The 25,893-nt window shown below is 39.4% G+C and overlaps 1 protein-coding gene across 4 annotated transcripts in view; it reads right to left on the bottom strand.

Annotated features, from left to right (window-relative positions):
- The window catches only part of FTCDNL1 (formiminotransferase cyclodeaminase N-terminal like), a 137,961-nt gene that overhangs the window by 67,865 nt on the left and 44,203 nt on the right, over positions 1-25,893 (bottom strand). The window contains exon 6 of one of the 4 annotated variants that reach the window (XM_032480111.1): positions 3,247-4,208. The exons of 2 other annotated variants lie outside the window; for them this stretch is intronic. In XM_032480111.1, coding sequence (XP_032336002.1) covers positions 4,192-4,208 — 17 coding nt within the window. In that variant the 3' untranslated portion in view covers positions 3,247-4,191. Of the gene's footprint in view, positions 1-3,246; positions 4,209-21,850; positions 21,889-25,893 lie in introns of those variants that run through there. One more of the 4 variants, XM_032480110.1, reaches the window with a different exon arrangement.

The following is a 25,893-nucleotide window of genomic DNA, read 5'->3' as shown; positions in this document are numbered from 1 at the left end:
TCCCTGAGAATGTTTACATTAGCATTTCTAACGCTTGTTAGAAATGGGATGGTTGTTCTATCCCAGAACTACTGAATCAGAGTATGCGGGGGTAGGGCCAGGAATCTATTTTAACAAGCCCCCTCTGGTGATTCTGACGCTCACCAGCCTTTGAGCAGTTCTGTGTCATAACATTGTTTGTAATGGAGGAAAAATGGAAACAATCTAAGTGTCCATCATATGCCATGGCTTATTTATATTTTAGAAAATTAGCCAGCAGTTTAAAAGAATGAGGTGAACATGTGCTGATCTAGAAAAATATTCAATATAGACAATATTATAGAACCAAATGTGAAGCTATGGAACAATATTATAGATTTCTACACACACATATTTCTACAATATGTGTACATTGTACGCACATGTGTAAACATTCAGCGAAATGTCTGGAGGATACACATCAATTGATAACAGTGTTATTTTGGGACTTGGAATTGGAACAGCAGTCAAGAAAGACTATGGCTTTTTGTTGGTTATTTGATATTTTGCAAGAGGTTATACATGCATTATCTGTAAAACTATATTTTTAGCTGTAGGTCTGGGTTCTAGACCCAACCTGGATGACACACCATCCAGCTGTGTCCTCTTGAGCACATGCCAGCTTCCCTAGACATCAGCTTCCTAACCTGCCAAACCAGGAACTGGACCAGTCAAGCCCAGAGTCATTTTACCCATGTTTTCTTGCTATGTTTTTTGCCAGAACTGTCTGAGTATGAAAGTTCAGTTGTATAATAAATCTCACTAAAGAAATAAAGAGAAGCATGCATATCTGTGTCCCTTGAGGGGTTAATAATTGCTTCCACATGTCATCTTAAGACAGATGACTTACATGAGATTTCCTGTGTTTAAATAGCATTGTGGCTACAAGAAGCTTCTCATTTTTAAAGTAAAAGTTTAGAGATCTGATAAAATAAATTGCTCCTCAGAATGTTTCCAAAGGCCTGGATTTAAGTGAATCTTCAGGACCCTGGTTCCAGCAGCATCAGTGTGTGAAAATAATGACTGCCCCGTCCTAGCAGAATGTATCGGCTCAGGCAATAATCACGCATGTGGTGAGCATTTAATTACATTGGACACATAGATGGTGTTAGATCAAAGAGCTGCAGTGAGCATCAGTATCATGTTTCCATTCTAACAGAAAACTAGAGATTTGTTTTCCATTTCTTCAGTTTTATATATCATCTAAAAAAATTAAGAAAGAGAAGTAGCTCATATCATGTATGAATCTGGACTGCTTTTGACTAAGAGAAATCTGAATAAACCAGAATTTCCGTGGGGACAGATATAAGAATCTTGATTAAGTGAGAATTTAAAAGAAAACAGAATTTATACTAAAAAGCAAAGAATAAGGCAAAGCTAATTACAAAGTTCAATCAACTCTGCCCCGTAAGAGAAAGTCCCGCTTTCCTGATCAAATGCAGTATTCAAACACGGCAGTGAACCAGAAAGGGCTTTAGAGACCATTAACAACCCCATTATTTTATAACCAGTTAATTACAAATTTGAGACTAGAATCCAGCTTTCCTGTCTCTTAGGCCAGGGCTTCTTTCTGAGTGCTAACAGAACAGACACAAACACTGTCAGTAACTTGGATGAGTCAGCCTAATGTTATAAACAAATTATTTTTGAAAATAGAGTTAAATGGTTTTCATAATATATCTTTAAAGTGAATTTAAATAAGATTCGCGGGGGGGGATTTTTATAAATGTAAATACAGTATGTTTTTTATTAGAATTTAGTCATTCTGGAAATGGAGTCATTTCTACTAATCTTTAAAAAAAAAAAAAAATGAAAACAGTGCACTGATCCTTCCCCACGTGCTGTCTCAGTCCACTCTCTATCTTTCCCTGCCCTGCTCTGGCCCTTGGAGCTGACCTCCACATTGGGCTCCTTGCCTGTAGCCTTCTGTTGAGCTTGTCCAGTGGGAAATAAGGCAGGAGAGATTACTACTTGAAGGAGAAATGAGGTTGGGGCATTATTCGTCTGCACCCCAGCCCCTTCTCCTGCACTGCCTCCTCACTGTCTTGCTGGCAGTGGCTACCTGGCAATCCCTCTCCAACGCTCCAAGCTCTCTCTGGTCCCAGTGGTCCCTGAGTCCCTCATCATCTCTTATTGGTGTCCCTGATCCTGCCCCACACCTCTAACTAGTCCCTTTACAAAACCCTTTTCGGTTAACCCCATAAATGTACCATCAGTTTCCTGCCAGGACCCAAACTGCTTACTACGCAGAGTAATAAAAAGCCTGTAGGTATCTGTGAATACTGGTATAAAGCCAGCAACTGGTAAATGAAGTCCCAAGCCATCTCTGAATAAATCCCAGCCAGGGCCAGATCAGGTCCTGCACAATTCAAGTCTGCACGCTCCGCCTGCCTCGTTGGGAGAGGCCACCTGCTGTAGACCTGAGCGACGTGTGGGTTCTTGCTGGTGTGCTGAGAATGCAAGGCCCTGGCTGCTCTCCACTCAGGTCAGTCAGATGAGACACTGTGTCTCTCTAAGACAAAGAGCAGCCTTGCTTATCACCTGCTATAAAAAAAGCAGTGTGTTCCCAAGCTCAGTGTTCCTTGGCTGGACACAAACCCACCTGGCATGAAGCACCTCCCGGCCCATCAATGTTTTGCCTCCATGGGTCTCGGGGAACAAAGGGACCTGACACAAACACAACGCTCCTGCTGCTGCCTGTGCTGAGTCTGACCCAGGACTCTCATGTCTCCTTCATCCCTGCCACAGGAACAGGCTCATTTGTGAGCTTGTAAGTAGGGTAAAATCTCGGACTCTGACATCTTCATCCTCTGACTCCAGCCACCCTGGCTCTTCCTTCCTCAGGCACACAGTTGGAACCTGTCTTCCAGGATCCTTCATGTGGAATGCTCCATCCCAGGGTCTTCACTTGGCCGATTCTGACTGTCTTCAAGCCTTGGATCTCTCTGTGCCATCTCCTCAGAGAGCCCTTCTGTCACCACCCCAAGCAAGAGTCATTCATTCTCTCCCATCACGCATTGTATTTTCCTCTTAACATTTTTCACCACCTCAGGTTATCTCTCCGTTGTTTGGTTAGTGCTTCTTTGCCCCACTAAGATGTAAGCTCCAGGAGAAGTGGGGTCTTTGGGGATTTTCTCTCTATCTCCCCAGAACGTAGAATTGTTCCTGGTCCAGTGAAGTAGCACAAATGGATATGTGATGAATAAATGAAATCACCAAATGAATGAATGAGTTTTTACAATGCTACCCTTTATTGTGTGATATTACATACTCTGACTTTCAGGCGTTTCACTTGTACAATAAGAGTAAGAAAATAATCTGCCTTGTGCCAGATATATATTATGTTACACAATATTATATGTATTGTATAATTGTGTATTTGCGTGTAATTATAAATTTCATCTTACACGTTATATATAAAAATAAAATGAATAACATAACAATATTCTGAAAACTGTAAAGTACAGTATCATTCCTGCAAAATGCAAGGTTCAGTTTTAATATAAATGTACATATTTGGGGTCAATCTTAATATTTTCTGCTTCATAACAGTATCATTTACAGAGGTCACATTATAGTCACTAGACGCCTGTTCGATGCATCTTTAATTCATTCCACTTAAAAAGCGGGTGTTAGAAAAATTCAGGAGTGAGAGGCATTCCTCAACACATCTAGTCCTAGGTAATAACACATGAGCGTCTTCTAACCAAAAGGCACTGCGAAGGGCCTATCCAGTTCTATGTCAGCACAATTATGGAGACCTCATGCAGAGATGACAACACTCCAGTGATTTCCAGGGCTTCACCCTCACTAATTAGGTGGATTCCACCAACCCTACAGGAAAACCAGGCGCATTGCTGAGTGCTCCAGCTGGGGCTGGGAATGTTCACACTTTCCTCTCCCCTCAGCATGACTTGCAGTTTGGACTGAGTTTTGTGGAGCCTCTTGCAATGTGGGTGAGTTGCATCCTTATTTCAGAAAATAAGTCTAATACGAGGTGGGAGGGGATGGGAGGCTCCCTGCTTTAAACAGTGCCCACCAACTGAAGATTCACTGGAGATCTTTATAGAAGAAATGATGGTGCCTTCCTGAGCCTCCTTCCAGCTTCCTCCTGGCTTTTCCCCAACCTTCCACTAGCTCACTTCTGTTCGCTGCCTATTTTCGGTGATCTTACTAAGCGACGGAGCAACCTGAAGATTTAAACATAGAGACCATTCTGTAGGTAACAACGTCATGCGATACTGAGTGGTAATTACAAAAATCTCAGAATTTCCAATACCAGTGACTTCATGAATGCAAGGTTTTATGGCTGGACTGAAGAAATCCCTATGAAAATTTGAAGTAAATTTAGGAGAATTTCCTCACCTGTGAAATGACAAGGTTGGAGTATTTTTTAAAAATCTACTGCCAGAGCACACACCATGTGCCAGGCACTGTCCAGTAGGACAGGCTGTACTAAAATACCAGTAAATTACTAAAGCATTACTTTGTTTAAGCCTCACAAAAACCCTTTGAGGCAAGCACTATTACTATCCTCTTCTACCGATGAGAAAGTTGAAGCACAGAGAAGTTAAGAAAACTGCCCAAAGGCACACACAGGACAAAGCAGCAAACCTGGGTTCTGATCCCAGGCGGCCTGGCTTTAGGGGCCATCTCTCAGCCACAATGCCACGATGCCACTTGAATTATCACCGAAGTCTCGTACTGTGCTAACACTCGTGATTCTGTTCCCTCAGGGCCTTTGTTCCAATACGTTCTAACACGTCTAATAGTCACATGATAGACTGATTATTTGGCCATAATTTCTATATTATAAGCCAACTTTCTGGGTAAGTGTGGGATACAGAAGAGAGATTCTTTTTTGTTTGTTTGGTTTGGTTTGGTTTGGTTTTTTGTTTTTGTTTTTATTTATTTTTTTATTGAAGTGTAGTCAGCAGAAGAGGGATTCTGTTGCATTTGGGGGTAGTAGAAACTATTCTTTCTAAGGCCCAGAGAAGTTGGCCTGCCATTTATTTTACTGGAGGAGAACTTCCAGTTGATGGATGCCTTAAAGAAAATGTCCTCAGCGGACCTTGCATTGTGAAACCTGGAATCCAGGAGTGCCTTCTGTTGTGACAGCTCTGTGTGCAGGTGGGGCCTTCAAGGACCCTGTGTCGTGCCCACCTGCTCTTCTCCGGCACCTGCCTTCCCCATCCCTCTTGTTGGCATGCAGACCTGCCCAGGTCCAGCTCTGAGGTTTCTCTGACCTGGATGCATAGTCCTGGTGATGCTCTGTTGGGGTCCGAGGCCCCACAGTAGCTCTCAGTGTCTGTCGTGGTTACACCGCCCACACCTAGAACCTGAATACATCTAGGTCTTCTTTCTCGCATCTCAACACTCAGATCAGCAAGATCCAGTCCCACAACATTCAAGAGCAAAAAGCAGTAAATAATAACATGAGAAGTGAGGAACAGGTAGAGCACCGAGGATGTTTAGGGCAGTGTAAGGATTCTGAATAGGATTATGTGTAATACTGTAAGGGTGAATATGTAACACTATTTACTTGGTGCTGTGGACAATACAGCACCAAGGTAAAGTACAGACTCTGGGAGATAAGGTCATGTCCAAGTGGATTAACTGACTCACAAACAAGCACTCTGGTGGAGGATGTTGAGAGTCGGGGAGGCTGTGGGTAGGCAGGGTATGGGAACCCTGTGCTTTCCACTCAATTTTGCTGTGAACCTAAAACCTCTCTTTAAAAAGTACAATCTATAATAACATGAGTCTTTACTTCAGTCTCTTGAAAAGGAGACAAAAAGCAAATCCCACCCGGGAACTACACCCACACGGCATCTCTCTTCCATCTTCCCAGACTTTAGCCTCTGCGGTTATCCTGCCTGGCCCATGGGTCTCTTTCTCATTCTCTATCCCTTCCGTTTGTTTCTTTTTCTACTTACAGATCCACACAGATAAGCACATGCACACCACACACACGCACACGCACACACACACAGCAGACCTTTTCTCCCGTGAGTCAACTTAGGCTCCTTCTTTGCCTTCTCCTCTCACCCTATTCCCATCGCTCCGCAAGGTCCTGACGGCCTGCTGGGGCCTCCACAGAACCCTCCTTATGTTGTTCAGCAGCTGGAAATGCTGCTTATGCAATAAGGTAGCATTATAAGTGCAAATTTAAAATTCAAGACTGTGTGCAGTACAAAATTGTGTGATTTTTGAAACAGCACAATTTTAATGATATTAAGAGCCTTATGCACCAAGTTTGAAACAATGTGTATCCCTGACAAATAAACATTTGTACAGATTACATAACTTAAAGCTGACAGGATGAAGAAATTGTAAACTGAATTTAGCCATTGCCATGACCTCACCACATTAGCCTGTGAACAAAAACACCCACCATCCTTTGAACTTGGGCAGATGGGAACCCCAGAAGGGCTTCAGGTTGTATCTTTTGGTTAAATGAGAAGAATTGTAATTATACTTTAACAATTTTGTTCCTGTTACCCAATTTAGGTAAATATGCAGATAATCATAACATACTAAATCGTAGCTTTAATATGGAATTCAATATTTCATGTTCTACTTAAAGTGTTAAGCATTTTCGAAGAAAGGTAACGTATTCATGTATAAAACAGTGCTTTTTCAGCATACATGACCCTGAACTTAAGCATTGACTTGATGGAAAATGACGTGTCTGCTAAGTGTGCAGACTGTAAGGAAACTACTTTCTATTGTTCAATAATATGTCTTATTTAATTGCTCTATTATTGAATAAAAATCCCTAAAGAATTTTCACTTCCAGCAATGGTTTCTGACTTTCTTTTGGTGTCTAGACAATAATGATTCACTGAAATGTATGGGGAGCAACATGAGAAAAGGCCTTAAAATATTTAATATTTGTAGTTATTGGAGTGGGGGAGGGAAGAAAAGGCAAAGCAATACTCCAGGTTGCTACTAACATTCCAGATCAAAATAGTTGTGACATAAATACTGAAAAATTTTAATCATCAGAAACCCCAATGTGAAATAGAGGGGATGAGCGGTGTTTAGAGTTTGTCCCTCCAGAAAGAGAAGGTGGGAGTGTTTGGGTGTGGTGGGCACTCTCACCGCCACCAGGAAATGCTCAGAAGTGTTCTCCTGTCTCCTTCACACATCCCCAGACTCTCTGAGCAGTCCAAGGTGCTCCTGCAGTCAAGGGACGCTGCTCAGTGACCATGTGTGTGCAGTCCCCTTCCCGCCTTCAAGACTTTCAATGGAGAGTTCTCCACCATTCCTTTTGCTTTCCACTTGTGTATCTGCTCTGCTGGATAACTTCCATTTGTATCTTTAGATCCCTTTCCCACCTGTGCCCCAGGAGGCTGACCTTCATTTATCTTCAAGTGGAACTTAGCCAGGCAGAGGCTCCAGAAGGAAACTGAAGGCAGAAGGAGAATGGAATTTGGCTATTTATGCCCCCACCTCCTGCTTGCAGAGTTGCAATGGGTTGGCTTCCATCAGCCCCTCTCAGACACACGTGTTCTGTTATGATAACCACTCCAACCTCTTGCTTCGTCAGATCTAGGGTGGTCATGGCTCCCCACTTTTGCTAGCCCAGGGCAGTGTGTCATCTCTGCTCATTGACCTAAGCTTCGGCCACCCCAGTGTAAATGTCTTCTTTATTAAACTCGCCTCAGTGACCCAATTTGATTGAGTCATCTATTTCCTGCCAGGAGCCTGATTCACTCTCAGACCAGGAATGACCTATTAATCCGTTCTCCTTTATCCAAATCCTACCCGTCCTCTGAAGCTCAGCTGCCATTTTAGTTCAGATTTCACCTCTTACTTGTGCACTCTATGTCGATATCTCCCATCTGATGTTCTTCAGACTTAGAATCTGCACCACATGTGTCCCCTGCTTCTGTCTCTTTTTTTATCCCCTCAGTGTCACCAGTACAGATAATAACATACTTGGCTTATAGCCTTACAACTAAGGACTGTGTTGGCTGGGTTATTAGGCACTCCATAACAGCCTTTCTTGGGCTGTAGAGGTCACTTCCTCCCTTGAAGGCAGATATGAGTGCATGCTCATCCGAAATCTTAAGAACATGTCACAGGATCATAGATAGAGTAAGAAGGAACTAGGGAGAGAGTTTAGCCCAGTCTCCCTATTATGGTGATGAGACAACTGAGACTTGCAGAGATGGCCTAACAGTCCAACATCTCAGTCAGGAGGTGGCCAAGCTGGGGCGGGGGAGGGGGGCAAAGTAAGAATTTAAAAAATCTTCTTTGCCAATTTGGTTTTAGTGTCTCTGTGTCTTATTACTAAAAAATTCACCTCTGCATACCTGAATCCCCAGTACAGTCCTGCCCTGTCAATACAGCACTCATTTGTTCCTCCCAGTGAAAGACCCCTTTCGAGTCCCCCAGAGCTGTTTCCTATCTATGCATTATCCCTGCACCTACCGCCTTAAAAACCCACCACCCCCGCAAAGGGCTGGATTCTACTCTTCCTTGCATATCTGGGAAGGGGAAAACAGAGCCCCGTGGCTCTTGACTTCAATATTCTCAGATAAATTCAGGCTAACACAAAGAAGATTCTGGCCAGGGTCTGTAGCTTCACTCACAGTTACATGCTGAATAGATCAACCACCCACATTTAAAATATTCATAATTACCCACTCTGTCCTCCAAAGAGCATCTGGCTGCAGGCGGACGCACACACGGGGAGCAATGCACAGGGCCGTGGGCTCTTACTCTGCCGTGGAATGCAGCCCATTCAAAGGCGGGACACTGGAGTTTTGAATATTCAGACCCAATGCAATCTCATAGGGCACGTGCACGTGGCATCCTCTGACTGCCTTGTGTTGGGGATCCTGGACGCACGGTGGTGAACTTATTCCCTGCTCTGATGGAGAGCGGGAGGCAAGTGCATTCATCCCCTGAAGTTTAACTGGACCCGAATGTCCGGATTAGTGCTTTATTACACCATTCTGTGAAGTCAACTTCAGCACGACAGAGAACATGAAGACAACGCACTATGGCCCATGGCATGACCCGGAACAGCGCGGCATGGGTCTCGGACAGTGGGTGTGCCAACCCTTCCCATCATTTAGGACATCATTTAGTGTCACACTTTTATTACATTAAAGGAGGCTCCACATAAAAATGTCAGCAGCTTCCAGTTGACTCATGGAATCGAGAACTGCGCACTAGCTGCCGATTTAAATTAATTTTGCTTCTTGAACCATGAAAAATAGTTCTTTGAACAAGAATTCATGATAAATACACATGTGTAAAAGGCCTTTAATCATAATTATTTTAAATACATAAAACACGATTTAAGTCTCTCAGCCTCATTAATTTCTTATGGTATAAAAGAACAAAAACAAACAGTAAATGAGAAAAGTATACGTCATAATTTAAATATGTTATGCATGGTCATTTAGCTCATTAAATGAAAAGATTCTTTGTAAACCCTGGGCTACAGAACATTTCTGTATTACCCAATGACAGAAGCCATGTTTCAGATTTTTTATAAAGAATTAGTATTTTATGTCATTTAGATCTTAAAAGAATACCACCAACAATTAAAACAGCAGGATTGGGATAATGAAATCACGGTGTAATGCCTTGGATGTCCTCTTTCAGAGCACTTAACTCTTGTTTTCCCTGCAGAGCACTGAAGAGTAGGGGTCACATTCTCAAGGCAACGCCTGTAGTAGAAGCTTAGTACATATCAACTGGACTGACTATGCTAGGCAGTGTGCTCTGCATTTATATAAGGGGACCCAGGCCACCCCACAGCCCCGTGGACTGAATCGTAGTCGGGTTTATCTTCCATTCTCTGGAGCACACACGTCTTCCCAAGACCTCCAAAGCTGCCACTTCTGGCCATCCAAACTGATCAGCATGTCTTCATCAAAATGTTAGGCCAATGTCTTCAGGACATCCAGATGCCCGAGGCCCCTTCAGATTATACTGTGGCAGAGGATGGGAGAACTAACGCAGCCCTGAGTTAAGACCTTCAATGTATACTGTTGTCTGTTCTACATGATAGTAAACTGCTTCTGCTTGTCCTTCCTGACAAATATTGGGCAGAAGCCTCGTGCCAGATCTGCGGCTGCACACCACGCGGTAATAATCAGTGTGTCAATCTGCTAGGTAAAATACTAATCTGGCACAGTAATTGCAACTGGGGCTACCACTTGGCTGAGTTGGGAGAAGTCCACTGTCATCTTCTAAGATCTGCTTGGTTTTTAGAAGGGGCCAGAAAAGGATTCATTTAACGGGGATATGATGAGGATTACTACCCGAGTCCTTTAGGTCTTAAGGATGGCACTAATTCATGCCATTTCCTTTAGACAAAATGTTGCTTTTCATCTTCATTGTGATGGTGGGGGGGTAGCTTCAAACACTTCCATCTGACTTTCTCAGGCTGATAGCTCTTAACACTCAATCTAAGTAACCACTGTAGGGGTTTCGCTAACCACCAAATATGAATATTCCAATTATGTATTTGAGAACTAGCAACTGACTACTAGGTGGTGAGTCCATGGACCCAGCAGAACCATCATGAACTGGCTTAACCTTGACATAACAGACTTTCTGAAGTCGAAAATTCAACTTTCTTTGGGGTTCTGCTATCCTTAGAATTATGGCTTAGTCTTGACCCTTGGTTCTTCTGTCCTTGATCATAAGAGATAAGAGTCTCTTTATAAGTTCCCAAAAAACTCCACTGACATTCACAATACCTCTTAAACTGGTGATACATCATTCAAACCCTTTCGTTGTCTTTATCCAGTGCATGGGTTAGCATTCAACAACAGCCATTCAATTTCATCGTCCTCACCGTCTTTCTCAGAATCTCACATACCCTGAGATATTTAAGAGTGCCTTCCCTCCTACCATTAGGCTGTCCCTGTTCATGACTGGATAAAGTTGGAACAACTGCAATGCTCCACCTTGCTCTCACAATAGCTTTCTGACCTCCAGCTGGCCGGAGAGTAATGTAGCTCCCAAATCACATTTCATTGTCTGCTTTCTTAAACCACTCTCAGCACCACTGTCTTAGGTCCAGTTCCCCAAGAAATAGATTCTGAGGTTGTGTTTTCTGTTGTGGAGAAAGGTTTTGGAGCACATTCTCAGGAATGACACTCAGGTGGGGATGAAGAAAGTAAAGTTAAGCAGAAGGAAGAGTTAAATGCAATGGTGCTGTAACAAAGACCTGAGCCGATCCCCCAGGGAGTTCTTGAGACGGACTGCCCCTTCAGAGATGATCCAGAATTGGTCTCTGTTTTCTTGCACTGGCCAGTCAGTTCCTTGGTAATGGATGTAATCCTTGAATGAGGCAATTCCATTAAGGCCCAGAGCAATTCTGCCAAGGACTTAGTTGCAAGCTCTCAGTAACCAACACTTGGCAGCATGGGAAATGAGTGCCTTGGTTCTGAACCAACCACAGCCTCCTTTATGCCTTCATTTTGATGATCAGAAAACTGAGACAAAAGGAGTAAAATTAATGTTCCGTGGACACACAGCCCTTGGGCATTTTAAGTCCAAATATTTGAATGCAGGTGTACATAGGTCTAAATCCTACAGTCCTTCCACTAAACCATAACTTCCAAAACAGTACAGTACGTCTCTGGTTATTCTCCTACCAATTAGGAGGGAATTTCAGCTTTTCTTACTTTCTTCCCAAAGATTATCAAAGTTCCTGGTTGCGGGGAAGGGTAGAGGTGGCCTCCACACAACCGGAGCTATCTACCACGGTGGACACCAGCCTTCCTCATCTGTTCCAGATAGCTGTGTTTCTGGTTGCTGCCAATAGTGAGAGCAGTGGGTAAAATCTCCTCATCCTCCGCTTCTCCCCCTCTTTCCACAATCCACTTTAGAAAATAAAGAAAGGAACTGAAAACAGGAAAGGTGGGCAGGAAAGAAGGAAGAGGAAGCAAATGAAATTTATGCACCTTGAGAACCTAGTATGTCCCAGGTTCAGTATTAATCTCTTTAGTTTGTTTCTTGCTTTGCCCCTCACGACAATCCAATGAAATAAGGATAGCTTCCAGTTTATAAAGAAAGCAAGGCTCAGAGTAGATTATTACAGTAGCAGGGTCCCTTTTTAAGTGATCGTAACTCTTTGGAATCATGATATAATGTAGGAAAGCCAGAAACTGATCTTGCCCAAAGAACCTTAGATTTTAAGGCTATCTCTAGCAAGGATGCAGATGTCTGTCACTTAGCTCTAATGAGCCCCCATTACCCAAAGCTTATATACGTCACAAAGCAACATCTCGCAACATCCTTCTCAGTTTTCACCAGGCTCCTCTACTGCACTCACTTTGCCAGCCCCATCATCCTAACAACCTATGTCCCATGACAAATGGCAGGGACACAACCTGTTATCCAGTGACATACAGTCCAGAGAACTGAAAGTTTCCTATGCAAGTATGGAATTTAACTAAACATTTTGGCCTCATGAGTGCCAACTTAGGCCTCTCTTTGTTCCATTACCAAAACTGCACACAAGCCAAGAGTCAACTGAACAAGGGAAGGTTGGGAAATAAAAACAGAATATTCTACCACTGAAGACATTTTGGATACTCTTATAGGTACAGGGTGAACCCCACCCACTGTTTGGTTCAGGTATTAAGACTTACAATACCACACACACACCAAAAGTATATGAAAAAGATTATTATTCACTGTATTAGTTAGGATTCTCCAAAGAAATAGAACCAATAGGACGTATGTGCGTATATATGTGTGTTTGTGTGTATATATACATATATACATGTGTATCTATACATATTAAAAGAGATTTATTTATTTTAAGGATCATACAATTGTGGAGGCTGGCAAGTCCAAAGTCTGCAAGGTGGACTGACAGGCTGAAAACCCAGCGAAGAGCTGACACTAATTTTTCTTCTTCAAAAAAAGTCAGTTTTTTTCTATTAAGACCGTCATCTGATTGGATGATGCCCATCCACATTATGGAAGGTGATCTGCTTTACCTAAAGTCTACTGATTCAACTGTTAATCTCATTTTTAAAAATACCTTCACAGAAACATCAATAATAATGCTGGACAAACTAGATGGATCCTATAGCCTAGCCATGTTGATGCAAAAAATAAAAATCGACCATCATAGTCACATGTAAGGCTTTCTGGGAAGAGCAGGGCAGCTCCACAGCAGACCCAAAAATGGCTCAAGAGAGTTTGGAAAAGGGACTGGTTGGGGTTTTTATGGTGGTGAGTGGGTGAGGCCAAGTGAGGTTCCCACACACAGGTGGGGGGCGCTGTATGTTTTAAACTTCCTTCTAGTACCAAAGGAGGTTTTCATGTTTCGAACTGCCCTCCAGCACTAAAGCATCCAGACTTCCTTATCATGGATGTCTAGATGTGGGGTGCAAGATGGAGAAGGAGAGTTGAGGCTTAAAAGATGTCAGCAACCAGAGGTCAAAAAACGGGAGTCAGACTCTGTTATAAAAGGGTATGCAGATTTTACTCAGTTTAATGGATAAGAAAATATAATGATGGAACTAGTGAACCTAGAAGAAGAAATATTAGCCAAAGTAGGTACAAAGCCTACTGGATGAAAACTGCAGATACCTGCCACTTAAGCAGGAAGTTTATTTGAAGTCACCAGCATGCACAGTGGAGAGTGACCCAGGACATCACAGCCAGCAACTGGAATGTGGCCAGCGGGTGCATTTCCAGGTCTAGAGAGGCGGTGGGCCTTATCTCCCTAACACATGAATGATTCTTGCTCCCTCCATATTGGGAGCACATTTGAAGAAAGGACCACCTAGGAGCCAGTGCGTTTCTAGGTGAAAAGGAAGAAAAAATTGAGAACACAGTAGAAATATAGAAAAACAGAGACACTCTCCACCCACTGGGGTTACCCAGAAAGTTCCCACAGAGTCTCTAACTTTGCAGAGCACCTTTCTGCACTGCACGTTACTAAGAGTGAAATACCAGTGTCAAAATTCAGCGCCCTCCATTCTGAGTGTCTAAGGGCACCTGAGAGCACTACAGATCCCTTTAAGCCATCGTGAGACTTTAATTCCCCTTCCAGGGAGCCAGGAGGATGGTGAACTCAACAAGCCTATAAATTAAGTCATGAGTCTTATTTTCCCAGCAAGGCAAGTTCAGAATGTACCATATAATTTTCCAAGCTTGACATATCTCCATTAAAGGGGATGCCCACTGAGTGTGGGATTACAAAAAGAAATTACAGATTTTCTAATAAATGCTTCAAACTGCCAAGAAAATCTGGTTCTCAGGATATTTTTTTCCTTTGTGGCTGATAATAAACATGTTCATTGCTTTATAGTTTCCTGAAATGATGACATCCTAGTGTAATTGCAAATTCCTATGACAGGCAAACAATTTCTACTGACTGCAATGATCTATGAAGCGCATTTATAATGGCTCAGGGAAGCCTCTATCACTGGACATGAGTATCAAGTAATCAGCACAAGGACCTTTTTGCCAAGAAAGAGCACTTGCTCATGCACTTTTCCATCAGATAACAATTGAAACCTTCGCTCAGTCTTAAAAGGCACCTCTCCAAATGCGTAAGTACAAAGATTGACAGCAGAACAAAGATTTAACAAGGCACTGCTCACCTTAATTTGAGTAAAGAGAGAGCCAATTGAAATCTCTTCTGCTATATTCAAATCATAGTGAATTACAGAGAGTGAAATATTTTTTGTAAGTTAGCTAAATCATCTGAGCCAAAGACTTTATTAATGCTTGCTCAAATAAAATTTCAAGACTAGATCTATAAAGTTGAAGTGAAACATATTCTAGAAGAGTTATTTGGTATGCCAAGGAAGCTAAACTTCCCAAATTTACTGGAAAATATAAGTGTTCTTGCCAATTATCTAGGCCTGGTGTAATCATTTCATAGAGAAAATCCATCCATTGCCCACATCCGTGCTCATAATTCCAATCCGTGTGTCTCTCTTGGACCAAACAGATGCTGGAACCCTCGGGCTCTGCTACATGTTAGCGGAACAACTGCCCAAACATGTTAACTGGGTCCTGTGGCACCTCCTTGGTACAATTCCTCTCTTCCCTTAGCAGGGCGAGCACTTCTCTAGCCAAGTTACACTGTGAGTCACTGAGTTATGGGTCTGCTAGCCTGTAACTAGGCAGGGTATATTCTAAGTGAGGTACATATTGTGCTGCAAAAAAGAAGACTTTGCCGAAAAGGAAGGGAATGCCAGCCTCTGATAGGGAGGACTGGGCCACCTCTGCAGGCTTGAAGAGTTCAGATGAATTTAGGGATTCATGATTTCCAAGTGCATCATCCCACAAAGTCCCCATTCCAAGTCTCAGGGTCCCACTCTTTCTCAGTTGGGGCCCTAAACTCAGGGTTGAGAATTAAATCTGGGTTGATGCTCCATTGCTCTTATAATTAAGTTCAGGATCTGACCCTTAGCCTTTTCTGTCTTCCAATTACAGGAGATGGGCGTGTCATCATAGGCTTCCAAGTAGGCCCACTTGGTGAGTAACTACCCTCAAACTTGCTTTGCTCCGATGTATCAATGGTTCTCAGCAACAGCAATCTGATTTCAAAATCCTTATAATTACTACTCTCAAATGCCTGAGATATTCCTCCACCAGTACATTCTAGTCAGCACGTATAATTTCCTTGCTCACCACCAGGTAAAGTTTATGAATTACACCAAAACTGTACGCCAGGGGCTACCAGTACTCCATGTAACACCAGTGATGGAGGTCCTCCCTGCCAACCAGTGGCCTGGGATTCAGCTCCAAAGGCCCCCCTGTGGATTGTGTTGCTTGGAAAACAAACTCTGAGACTCTGGGATTCGCATGCTAGAGGTTTACTGGGGATACCTGTCAGGGGTAAAGGAAGAGGACGAGGCAGAGGGGGTTTAAAGGCAATGTAATTGCAACAGAGGCCTCAGCCAACCAACTGGGGCTGTGGGAGCTGGGAACCTTCCTCAGAGTTGCTGAGATGGAGGCAAGGAGACTGGGGCTCTGTATGTCACATCAGACAGTTGTGATGGAGGCTCTTTCCAGGGGGGAAGCATGCCTTGGGCTAGGCATCTCCCTTTGTCTAGGGGCAATTCCTGGGCGAAACTCATCCTCGAGCCCTCAGCAACCAGCCATCCCAGAAGCTGGGAACTGAGGGTATCTGGAAAGGGGGATCTGAGTTGTTCAAAACAGCGTCCACACCACCATTGAAGAGGGGATTGTAGCCAGAAAATAGTTAAAACACATGCCTGGTTAACTAGAAATGCTGGAGAAGTTTGATATTCATTTGAACAAAAATAATAATAATAAAGAGTACTTAACACTATTCATCTGAAGCTAAAAATTAGGATCTCCCAACTATAAAACGAAGTGGCAAGATTTGTTGCTCGCCACTGTTTGCTCTTTCCTCTTTCCTAACGAGTTATCCATCCTGCTTCATTCACTGTTTGGTTAGGTCATATTCTTGAGTATTTTCACAGATCTGAAATGTGAGTGATCTGAATTACTATATATCATTAGAAATCTTACAGATTAAGTTGTAGTACTTTTTACTGATAACCTGTAGATATTATTTCAAATTACATCTTTATAAAATTTTAGTTATTTTTGGCAGCAATTCACATGACTGGATTTAATGCTTCTTAGTAACCAACGGAATCATAGTGTCTGAAACAATTTTGTGTTACAAAATTACAATGACCACAGGTGTGAACATTGTCCCAACTCTTGTCTGGGACAATAGGCTGCCTCCAGACTTCTCTATAGTATATAATGGGGGCTCCAGAACTTTAAAAGAGGGTTACCCTTAGCCCATGTCCCAGTTGCTATATCACTTGATTCACTGACCTTTTTTTTTTGCCTCTTAAGTTATTTACATATCTTCCCCACCTAGTCCCAAAGGCCTTTGAACTTGCTGGACTCCCACTTCCTTCCATATTTTTCTTATATGGCAGTGACACAATTACTTTAGACATTAAAATGGTGTCTAACTGGATTCTGACTATTACAAGACCAAGTCCACAGTCACAATTTCTAAGAGGACCCTTCCTGTGACACCTATTTAATATAAATTTACCATATTTCATCAATTTCAAGGTATATCACACTTTAATGTCTCTGAAATAAAGGTATGTCTTCAAATTGCTGTCAGGTGTCATTCATGAAATAGTATTATCACTCGCACATTGTATTAGTCTTCTACTGCTGCTGAACAAATCCATAAACATAGTGCCTTAAAATACAAATGTTTTATCTTACAATCTGGGGGTTCAGAAGTCTGAAATGGGTCTCCCTGGGCTAAAATCAAGGTACTGGGAGGGCTGAGTTCCTTTAGGGATGCTCTGCGGGATTTCCTTTCTTTTCCCAGCCTTGAGAGGCTGCTTTCTTTCCTTGGCTCAGGGGCTTCTTCCTCCACCTTCCAAGCCAGCAACGGCTGGTCAAGTTCTTCTGACGGCACGACTCGCACTTTCTATTCTGCCTCCCTCTTCTGCATTTAAGGATCTTTGTGCTTAGGCAGGACACGCATGAATAATCAAGGATAATCTCAGTATTTCTAAGGTTGGCGGACTGGCAACCCAATTCCATCTGCAACCTTATTTTTTTTTTTAAATTGACATAACATATTAGCCTCAGGTGTACAACATGATTCAATATTTACCGCACACGTTTATCAAAACTTCTAGAACTGGGGTCAAGAGGCTTGGGAGAAAATCTCAGAGACAATAGTGAAGCATTCTTTTAAAATATTTTGCATCTTAATATTACAGAGGGTATTTTGTGGGAAAAAAGTATAACTATCAATGACTATAATTTGAAAGTGACTCAGGAAAGTCAGACTGTGAATGTGAAGAAGTTTAGGGAATACTTCATCTAATTTATTTCACTTATACATTTAATTTTATCTGCAAGAGTAATATGTGATTAAAAATCTATGTCTAAAGAAGTCAAAAAGCAATCTTTAAGTATAAGATTAAAATTCAAAATGCTGAGAAGCATTGAGTCTTTCAGCTATCCAACTGGCAGAAATTTTCCTTTCTTAATGGCAAAATAATAATAATAATAATGATACAACCTAGAGCCAATGGATCATAGATTGAATAAAACACAGTACATAGTCACAGATAGCCAATTTTAATATTTTCACATTTAAAAAAATAAAATGTAAATTATACAAATATATACGAATACATAAGTTTTCCAAGGACATAACTTAGTTTTATATCCCTGTGGTGATAGTGTTATCACCACTAAATGCAAAAATGGAATTGTAAGCATTACATATTTTTATTCCATGCAAGGAATATGATTTCTGAATTAAAAAATAATAGCTAAAACATTATAAAAAGGTAAAGAGAACAGGAGAGCTGAAAGGAAGGGAAAGGAAGGGATTCTAGAGAAAAGGATTGTTTTAAGCAGAAATTTTAACGGCATATTCTATGATCACAATATAATAAAATTAAAAGTAAATAATAAAAAGATGACTAGAATCTTCTTAGCAACTTGGAAATCTAAACATATTCTTTTAAATAAAATTTAAATAAACCCCAAAGATGAAGTAAAAAGAAACTGAGAACTGTTTAGATAGTAAAACTTATGAGCTACAGCAAGATCTTTGCAGAGGAAAATTTATAGCCTTAAGTTATTTGTTTTTACAGAAAAAAAGGTTAAAAATTAAAGAATTAAGTGCTCCCTTTCAAAAAACTGGAAAATAACCACAAAATAAACCTAAGGACACTAGGAAGCAAGAATCAATAATGACAAGAAATAAAATTAATACAACAGAACAAAAAAATGGAGAGAATAAATATATCATAAAATATTCATTCTTTGAAAAGACCTATAAAGTTATTAAAAGAAAAAGACTCAAAAGCCTGATTACACATAAAGGAGAGATACAAGAAAAGTGAAACAGGATGCACTTTAACTACAGATAGAAAAGAGATTAAAAATTATGAGAATACTATATGTAGCTTCATAAAAAATAAATTTGAAAATCTAGAGGAAATGATTTCCTAACTGAATATAAATCACCAAAATCGACCAAAGAACTAAAAACTGAAATATGGTAATTACCACAGAGAGAGCTATCATTTTGAAAAAAGTCAACAGGGCAATATACTTTTATCCAATCTTTAAACAATTAAAGTTGCAAAAATATTTAAATTACTCCAGGCTAAAGCAAAGGATAAAAAGCTCTCAAATTTACTTCACAAAAGAGCATAACTTTATTATCAAAAATTATTAAAGATGATAACACAGAAAAGAAACTATAGATCTATTTCACTATGAATATAGGTAAAATTCTAAACATAGTATTAGCAAAAATAGAATCAATGTGCCAATGGAGTAGTTCATACAACTAAGGGCAGTTTATTCAAGGAATGCAAAGTGGTTTAGTGGCAAGAAATCTATCACATAATTCCTTATATCCACATATTTAAAAAGAAAAATTAAAAATATTAATAAATGCCAAAATGTTATTTGATATGATTCAGCAGTCATCTCCAATTATACAAACACCAAGAATAACAGCAACAGAAGAAAACAACCTGCAACAGAGTAACTATTAAAACTCACGAGTATATATTAATCCTAAACGGGCAAACATTATAAGCACCTTAATTAAACTTAGGAACTTAGCATCTTCATTATTATTTAATACATTATTATTTAATACTTTAATTATTATTTAATACTGTCTTGGGGTTTTTGAAGAAAATAAAACATCTGACATAAAAGTTAGAAAAGAATATATAAAATTATGTATTTTTTGTTAGTAATATGAATCATGACCAAGAAGCCTATGAAGATTGCAAAGTTAAAAAAAAAAACTTTAGAATGAAAAAAATTGGCAAGATATCTAAATATCAACATCTTTTCTAGAAATGATAAATATATTTACACTAACAGCAATAAAATATGTAGGATAAATTTTCTAAGAAAGATACAGGACCTGTATGAAGAGGACCATAACACTATTGGAAGATGTCAAATAAAATCTGGCTGGTGGAAGGACATACCAGGTTCTTGGTTGAGAAGACTTAATTTAATAAAAATGTCCATTATATAAATGTAATGTTACTTCAATCAGAATTTCAACAGGATTTTGTTTTGGGGAGGTGAGAAAGGAATTTGATAATCTTATCTTAAAATATTTTTGAGGGACTATGTAAAAAAAAAAATTAAAACTTATGTATAACATAAAAAACCTGAAAGGCAAGAGAGAAACAATAGCTATAGAAAAAACATATTTGCATTGAGATGGTATACAAAGGGGTATATTTCTAATATACAAAGATATCTCACAATCTGATTTTTTTAAAAAAGTAGAATCTAATAAATGGGTGCAGATATGAATAGGCAGTTCTTAAAGAGATACAATGTTTCAATAAATATATTCTTTTCACTTATTGTCAAATTGTCAACCAATAAATTCACTAATAGGAAAATGCAAATTAAAGTAACAATAAAATTTTACTTTACACATATCAGAGCAGCAAAAACTAAAGAGAATTATAGCACGCTGCTGATAGGGACACAGGAAAAAGATACTCACAAATAGTGCAAGGTATAAATGTAATGTATTACAGTCCTTTTGGAAAGTAACATGGTAACTTCTATAAATTTAGAAAATTTAAAATCCTTAATATATTCCTTGACCCTGTAACCCCAATTTCTTGGAATCTATCCCATATAAATAAAAACACCACCAGTAAGTGAGGACAAATGTATAATGATGTTTATTGTTGTTATTCATAGTAGAAAAAGTAGAAATGAAATGGTTAGATAAATTATGGCCCAATATGTACATGAAAAGATGCTCAGTATCACTAATTATCAGAGAACTGCAAATCAAAACTACAATGAGTTATCACCTCACATCAGTCAGAGTGGCCACCATCAAAAAGTTCACAATAAATGTTGGAGAGGGTGTGGTGAAAAGGGTACCCTCCTACGCTGCTGGTGGGCATGTAAATTGGTGTAGCCACTATGGAAAACAGCATGGAGAGTCCTTAAAAAACTAAAAATAGACTTACCATATGATCCAGCAATCCCACTCCTGGACATGTATCAGGAGAAAACTTGAATTCAACAAGATACATGCACCTCAATGTTCACAGCAGCACTATTTACAATAGCCAAGACATGGAAGCAACCTAAATGTCCATCAACAGATGACTGGATAAAGAAGATGTGGTATATTCATACAGTGGAATACTATTTGGCCATAACAAAGAGTAAAATAATGTCATTTGCAGCAACATGAATGGACCTAGAAATTATCATACTAAGTGCACTAATATCATATGATATCACTTATATGGGGAATCTAAAAAAGTGATCCAAATGAATTTATTTCTAAAACAGAAAGACTCTCACAGACATAGAAAACAAACTTACTGTTACCAAAGGAGAAAGGAGGGTACAGCTAAATTAGGAGTTTGGGATTAGCAGATACAAACTACTATAAAGAGAGTAGATAAACAAAAAGGTCCTACTGTATAGCTCAGGGAACTACATTTGATAACTTGTAATAACCTATAATGAAAAAGGATATGAAAAAGAACATACATATGTATGTATAATTGAATCACTATGCTGTACACCAGAAACTAACACAACATTGTAAATCAACTATACTTCAATTTTAAAAAAAAGAGTATTTATAGGATAAAAAATAAATTATGGCCCATTCACAATAGGTAGCCATTAAAGTAATAAAGTAAGTAGTCATTAAAAGGAATAAATAGGAATTACTGTATATCAATTAATTTGGAAGGATTTCCATGAAAACCTGCTTTATTTTTCTAAGTGCATATGTAGGTCTGTGTATAATTGTATGAAGACAGAGGGAAAAATGAAAGGATACTTACCATTTGTTAATGTAGCTTACTGGGATGGGGAAGGAAGAAGAGAAGTGGGATATGGGACCAGCAAGAAGAGAAAGAGAAAAAGGGGGGTTTTAAGAGTGTGTAACATGATCAAATTATACATTTATGTAAAGTTATAAATCTATATGTGTGTATACAAATTTTTTTTGAATAGGAAAATCTAAACGTCACCTATTAGATTGTGATTGAAAAAACATGCAACCGAATTAAGACCCAGGGGAAGGACAACACCATAAAGCACTACAATTTAGTCGCTATGGTAACTTGCAAAGTATTTTTGCAGAGCTGTTCTCACAGCTCCCACATGTACAATCAAAACAAATATGCTAAACATTAAAATTTAAAGAGAATTGGTCATTTTATGTGTTGTATTAACACATTTAATAGTGTCATTGTACATAATGTGAAATTTATGTTAAATCCATATAATATTATACAGTCAGGGCCATCTATTTTTGTTTACTTTGATGACTGTATTTTCCAAAGGACTAATAGTATAAAGAAAAAATTTTGATGCTGCAGTACAAGGTGATGAGAGTGGCTACATGCAAACATAAGGTGTCCTTTTCAAACATATATATACATACAGGTATGCATAGGTACTTATTTGTATATACAATATGCTATTATTTGTATAAGCTACCAGGTTTTAAAAATCACATCACTTATGTGAGTTAATTTGCCTGGTGGTACTAAAAGAATGAACTACATTATTCCCTTTAGAAGATAATAATATATATAAATAATGTGGAGTGTTTTCTACTAAATTTTGTCTTTTTTCTCCTTACAATTTTGTGTGTAAAAAAAATAGTTTACTGTAAATTTTGTTATAAAGAAAAAACCTAAACACAATGGAAGATGGAATTTGGGGAAAATTATAATTTCTCTATTATACTTGAAGAATTTTTCAGAAATATGAAGTCCCAAAGCAACTGTGCAACAAGGTCTCACAAAGTAGTTGGTCTTTTGTTAAATTTTGAGGTAATTGATACTAGATTTTAAAGTACATGGAATATTGTTTCTCACCAGAGATCAGACTTCTATCCAACTAAATCTGGTATTCCTTTTGTTGAAAGTCCCTGCCTTATTCTTCAAATTTTATTTACCTCCTCCTTCGAGAAGCCTGCCCAGACTCCCTCTAGCAGCTCAAGATTTTTTACTCTTATTGTCTACATTCACTTACTGGTGCTTTAACAGGTGGCTTACATATTCTTCTCCCTACTTGGCTATGAGCTCCTTGAGGGCAAAAACTGAGGCCAGGGACTTCCTAGACCTTCAGTGTTGACTGCACACATTTGGTCATTTAGGTATGGCTTATTTCCCATTTTGGTCTTGATCATGTTATCTCATTCTTTAATAGTCTCACCCTTTTCAGTAATTTGTGTTTTCTGAAAAACTGACCGTGTCTCTGTCTGATGATTTCTTATCTCTACAGACCCCGTGTAGACATTTATCTCCCTCTTGTGTCCTTACGCTGCTTCAAATTGCTCTCTAATCACTCCATATGGGCATACTTCGTATCCAGAGCTAGACCCTAGACAGAAACTACGAGGACTATTCTTTAAATTTTCAAATATCCTGGTACCAAGCACATGAAATTTAATCAATTCTGATTAGATTAAGGAACACATCTTTTTTTCTCTCTCCAGATTCTCATTGTATTCTCAAATATGTTATAAATTTATAAATTTTTGATTTGTATTTAATGGATGGATTCAGAAGCACACACACAAACACAATGACTTCAAAATGCTTCTGGCCACACAATGGCCAGAGTAGACCCTGGGAAAGCGATGAAATGAGCTTTCCTTCATCTCCCTATAAGACAACTAGAGCTCCTTCCTCCTACTAGAGACAGCCCTTATTCCTAACTGCCATACTTGTACATATGAAATCAGCATCTCCAACTGCCTGCAAGTATCTCTCTGCCCAAAATTCCCTTAGAAACATAACGAGGTTGAAAAATAATAATAAATTAGGTGAGACAGGAATAAAGGACAAATAACCCAAGGCATAATTCTTGACTGGTCTTGCATAGAAACCCTCTGAGGGTTTCTTCAAATTGCCTGGGAATAGATTGGAGAGGGGGATATTTACTTGAGAAGCTATTGACAGAAACATAAAACATATATGAATTTTAATCATTAATTTTAAAAATAATAAAATTACCAAAAACAAACTAGACAACACAGAGGGGATAAAAGTATTTTGAAGTTTGGTGGAATGCATTTATACATGTATACAAAATGGGGACATTTTGCCCTGGTGAATCTTTACTACAAAATCTTATCCATTCTACAAAGCTAACCACGATTTGATTACAAAGATAGTTAAAACTCTAAGACAATTTTTGATCTATACCTTTTCACTTGAAAAACACAGAATCCAGTATTAAAATGAATAAATGCATAGCACACATGAATGAAGAGAGGGTCTACATGGCTATTGGAGTGATATTTCCCCCAAACATATGGCATTGACATCAAGAACTCACAGCCACTTGGGCCAAGACCTAAAACCAGCTGTAATGTAAATCTGCAAAAGAAGTAGAGAAAATTCCTGTGTTGCATTAAACTTCAGTTTTTTCCAGAGCTATTATTTTAACAGATACTCATTATATGTACACTTCGCTATCATTTTTTTTTTCTCTGCAAGGTAATTTTAAAGTGTAGGACCAAAACCTTACAGAAAGGAGCGACATAAAGAGCAGTATGTGTATCTCTAATTACCGTTAAGATCACCTTTCCATACACTGATGTTCAGATGAATTAGTACCCTGGCTGATGTGTCTTAGATGGATAGGAATCCCTAAATTTCATCATTGAAAATACAGATGCCCTAAAAATATATATATATATCCAGATGAATAGTAGTGGATATTGATCTTATTAATAATATCATCTATTTGAGGACAGACTGGTAGAAAAGGTGGGAGCTGGCAAATTTTTAATGTATTTCCAAGTCTGCTTAAAGGAACCGGGTGGTTTTTACTCGTAAGAGTGAGCTGGGTATATCTGCATGGAAGGACCAGCATACCTAATACCTAATTTAAAAATTAAAAAGCTTTATGGCCAAAGCAAGTATTTCCCACTTGAGAGGAGAAAGAAATCATGCATTATGTGGATCAGAGTCCCAAAGAGTCCCAATTTACAAGATAATAGCCACAGTTCCATTTCTCTGTGGTGGACAATCTCGGGCCTTTAATGAAGCTGAACGGAAGTTGGTCGCCATTTGCTATTGACTTTTCTCAGGAGACAATTCAGCCTTTTTTGCTCAGTTAAGAACTTTAATATTTGTCACATTTTGGAGCTATTTCAATAATCCATTCATGTGGCCATGTTCCCAGGCATTTTACCTTCTTGGGGAGGCAACGGCACTACATACAGGCAGCAACTTGGGAGTCTGACTGACCCAAGGTCACGTGCTGGTTCCACCATTCAAAGCTACGTGAGCCTGAGCGAGCCACTTAACCTCAGTTAAGCATCAGTTTTCTTACCAGAGAAAAGGATATCATAAAAATTTTGACTTGTACCGTTGCAAAATGTCCAACCCAATGCCTGCCGTACAAGGCATTCAATAAATAGTAGATGACAAAATTATTTTTCTAGGATGGTATTTACTAGACAATTAGGGACTCTTTGACCTCTTTACTCTTGTAAGTTATCTCCTCCCCACCTGTGATACCATGTCACACATGATGGCTGAATACAAGGTAACTAGAGAGGAGGGTTTTGCCTGGTTTAGTACAGCTGTCCTACTGCCTTGCCTTTCTTCCTTACCAGTCCACTCTGTTCTTTCTGCCTGTCTCTGCTCAGAGGGCATCTTATCAATGAGACCTTCTCTGACCCCCTTACAAAAATGCAAACATGCCCTAGATCCCCACATCCTCCTTATTCTGCTTTTTATTTCTGTGCGGTACTTAGCATCAGCTGACAGTTTTTCTATTTATGTGTTTATTTGCAGACTCTCATTAGAAAGCATTATTTGCCCTGAGGGCAGGGACCTT

This window comes from Camelus ferus, chromosome 5, assembly GCF_009834535.1.
Source record: "Camelus ferus isolate YT-003-E chromosome 5, BCGSAC_Cfer_1.0, whole genome shotgun sequence".
Lineage (NCBI taxonomy): Eukaryota > Metazoa > Chordata > Mammalia > Artiodactyla > Camelidae > Camelus > Camelus ferus.
The sequence above is the reverse complement of the archived record's forward strand: the minus strand, read 5'-3'. Positions and strand labels throughout refer to the sequence as shown.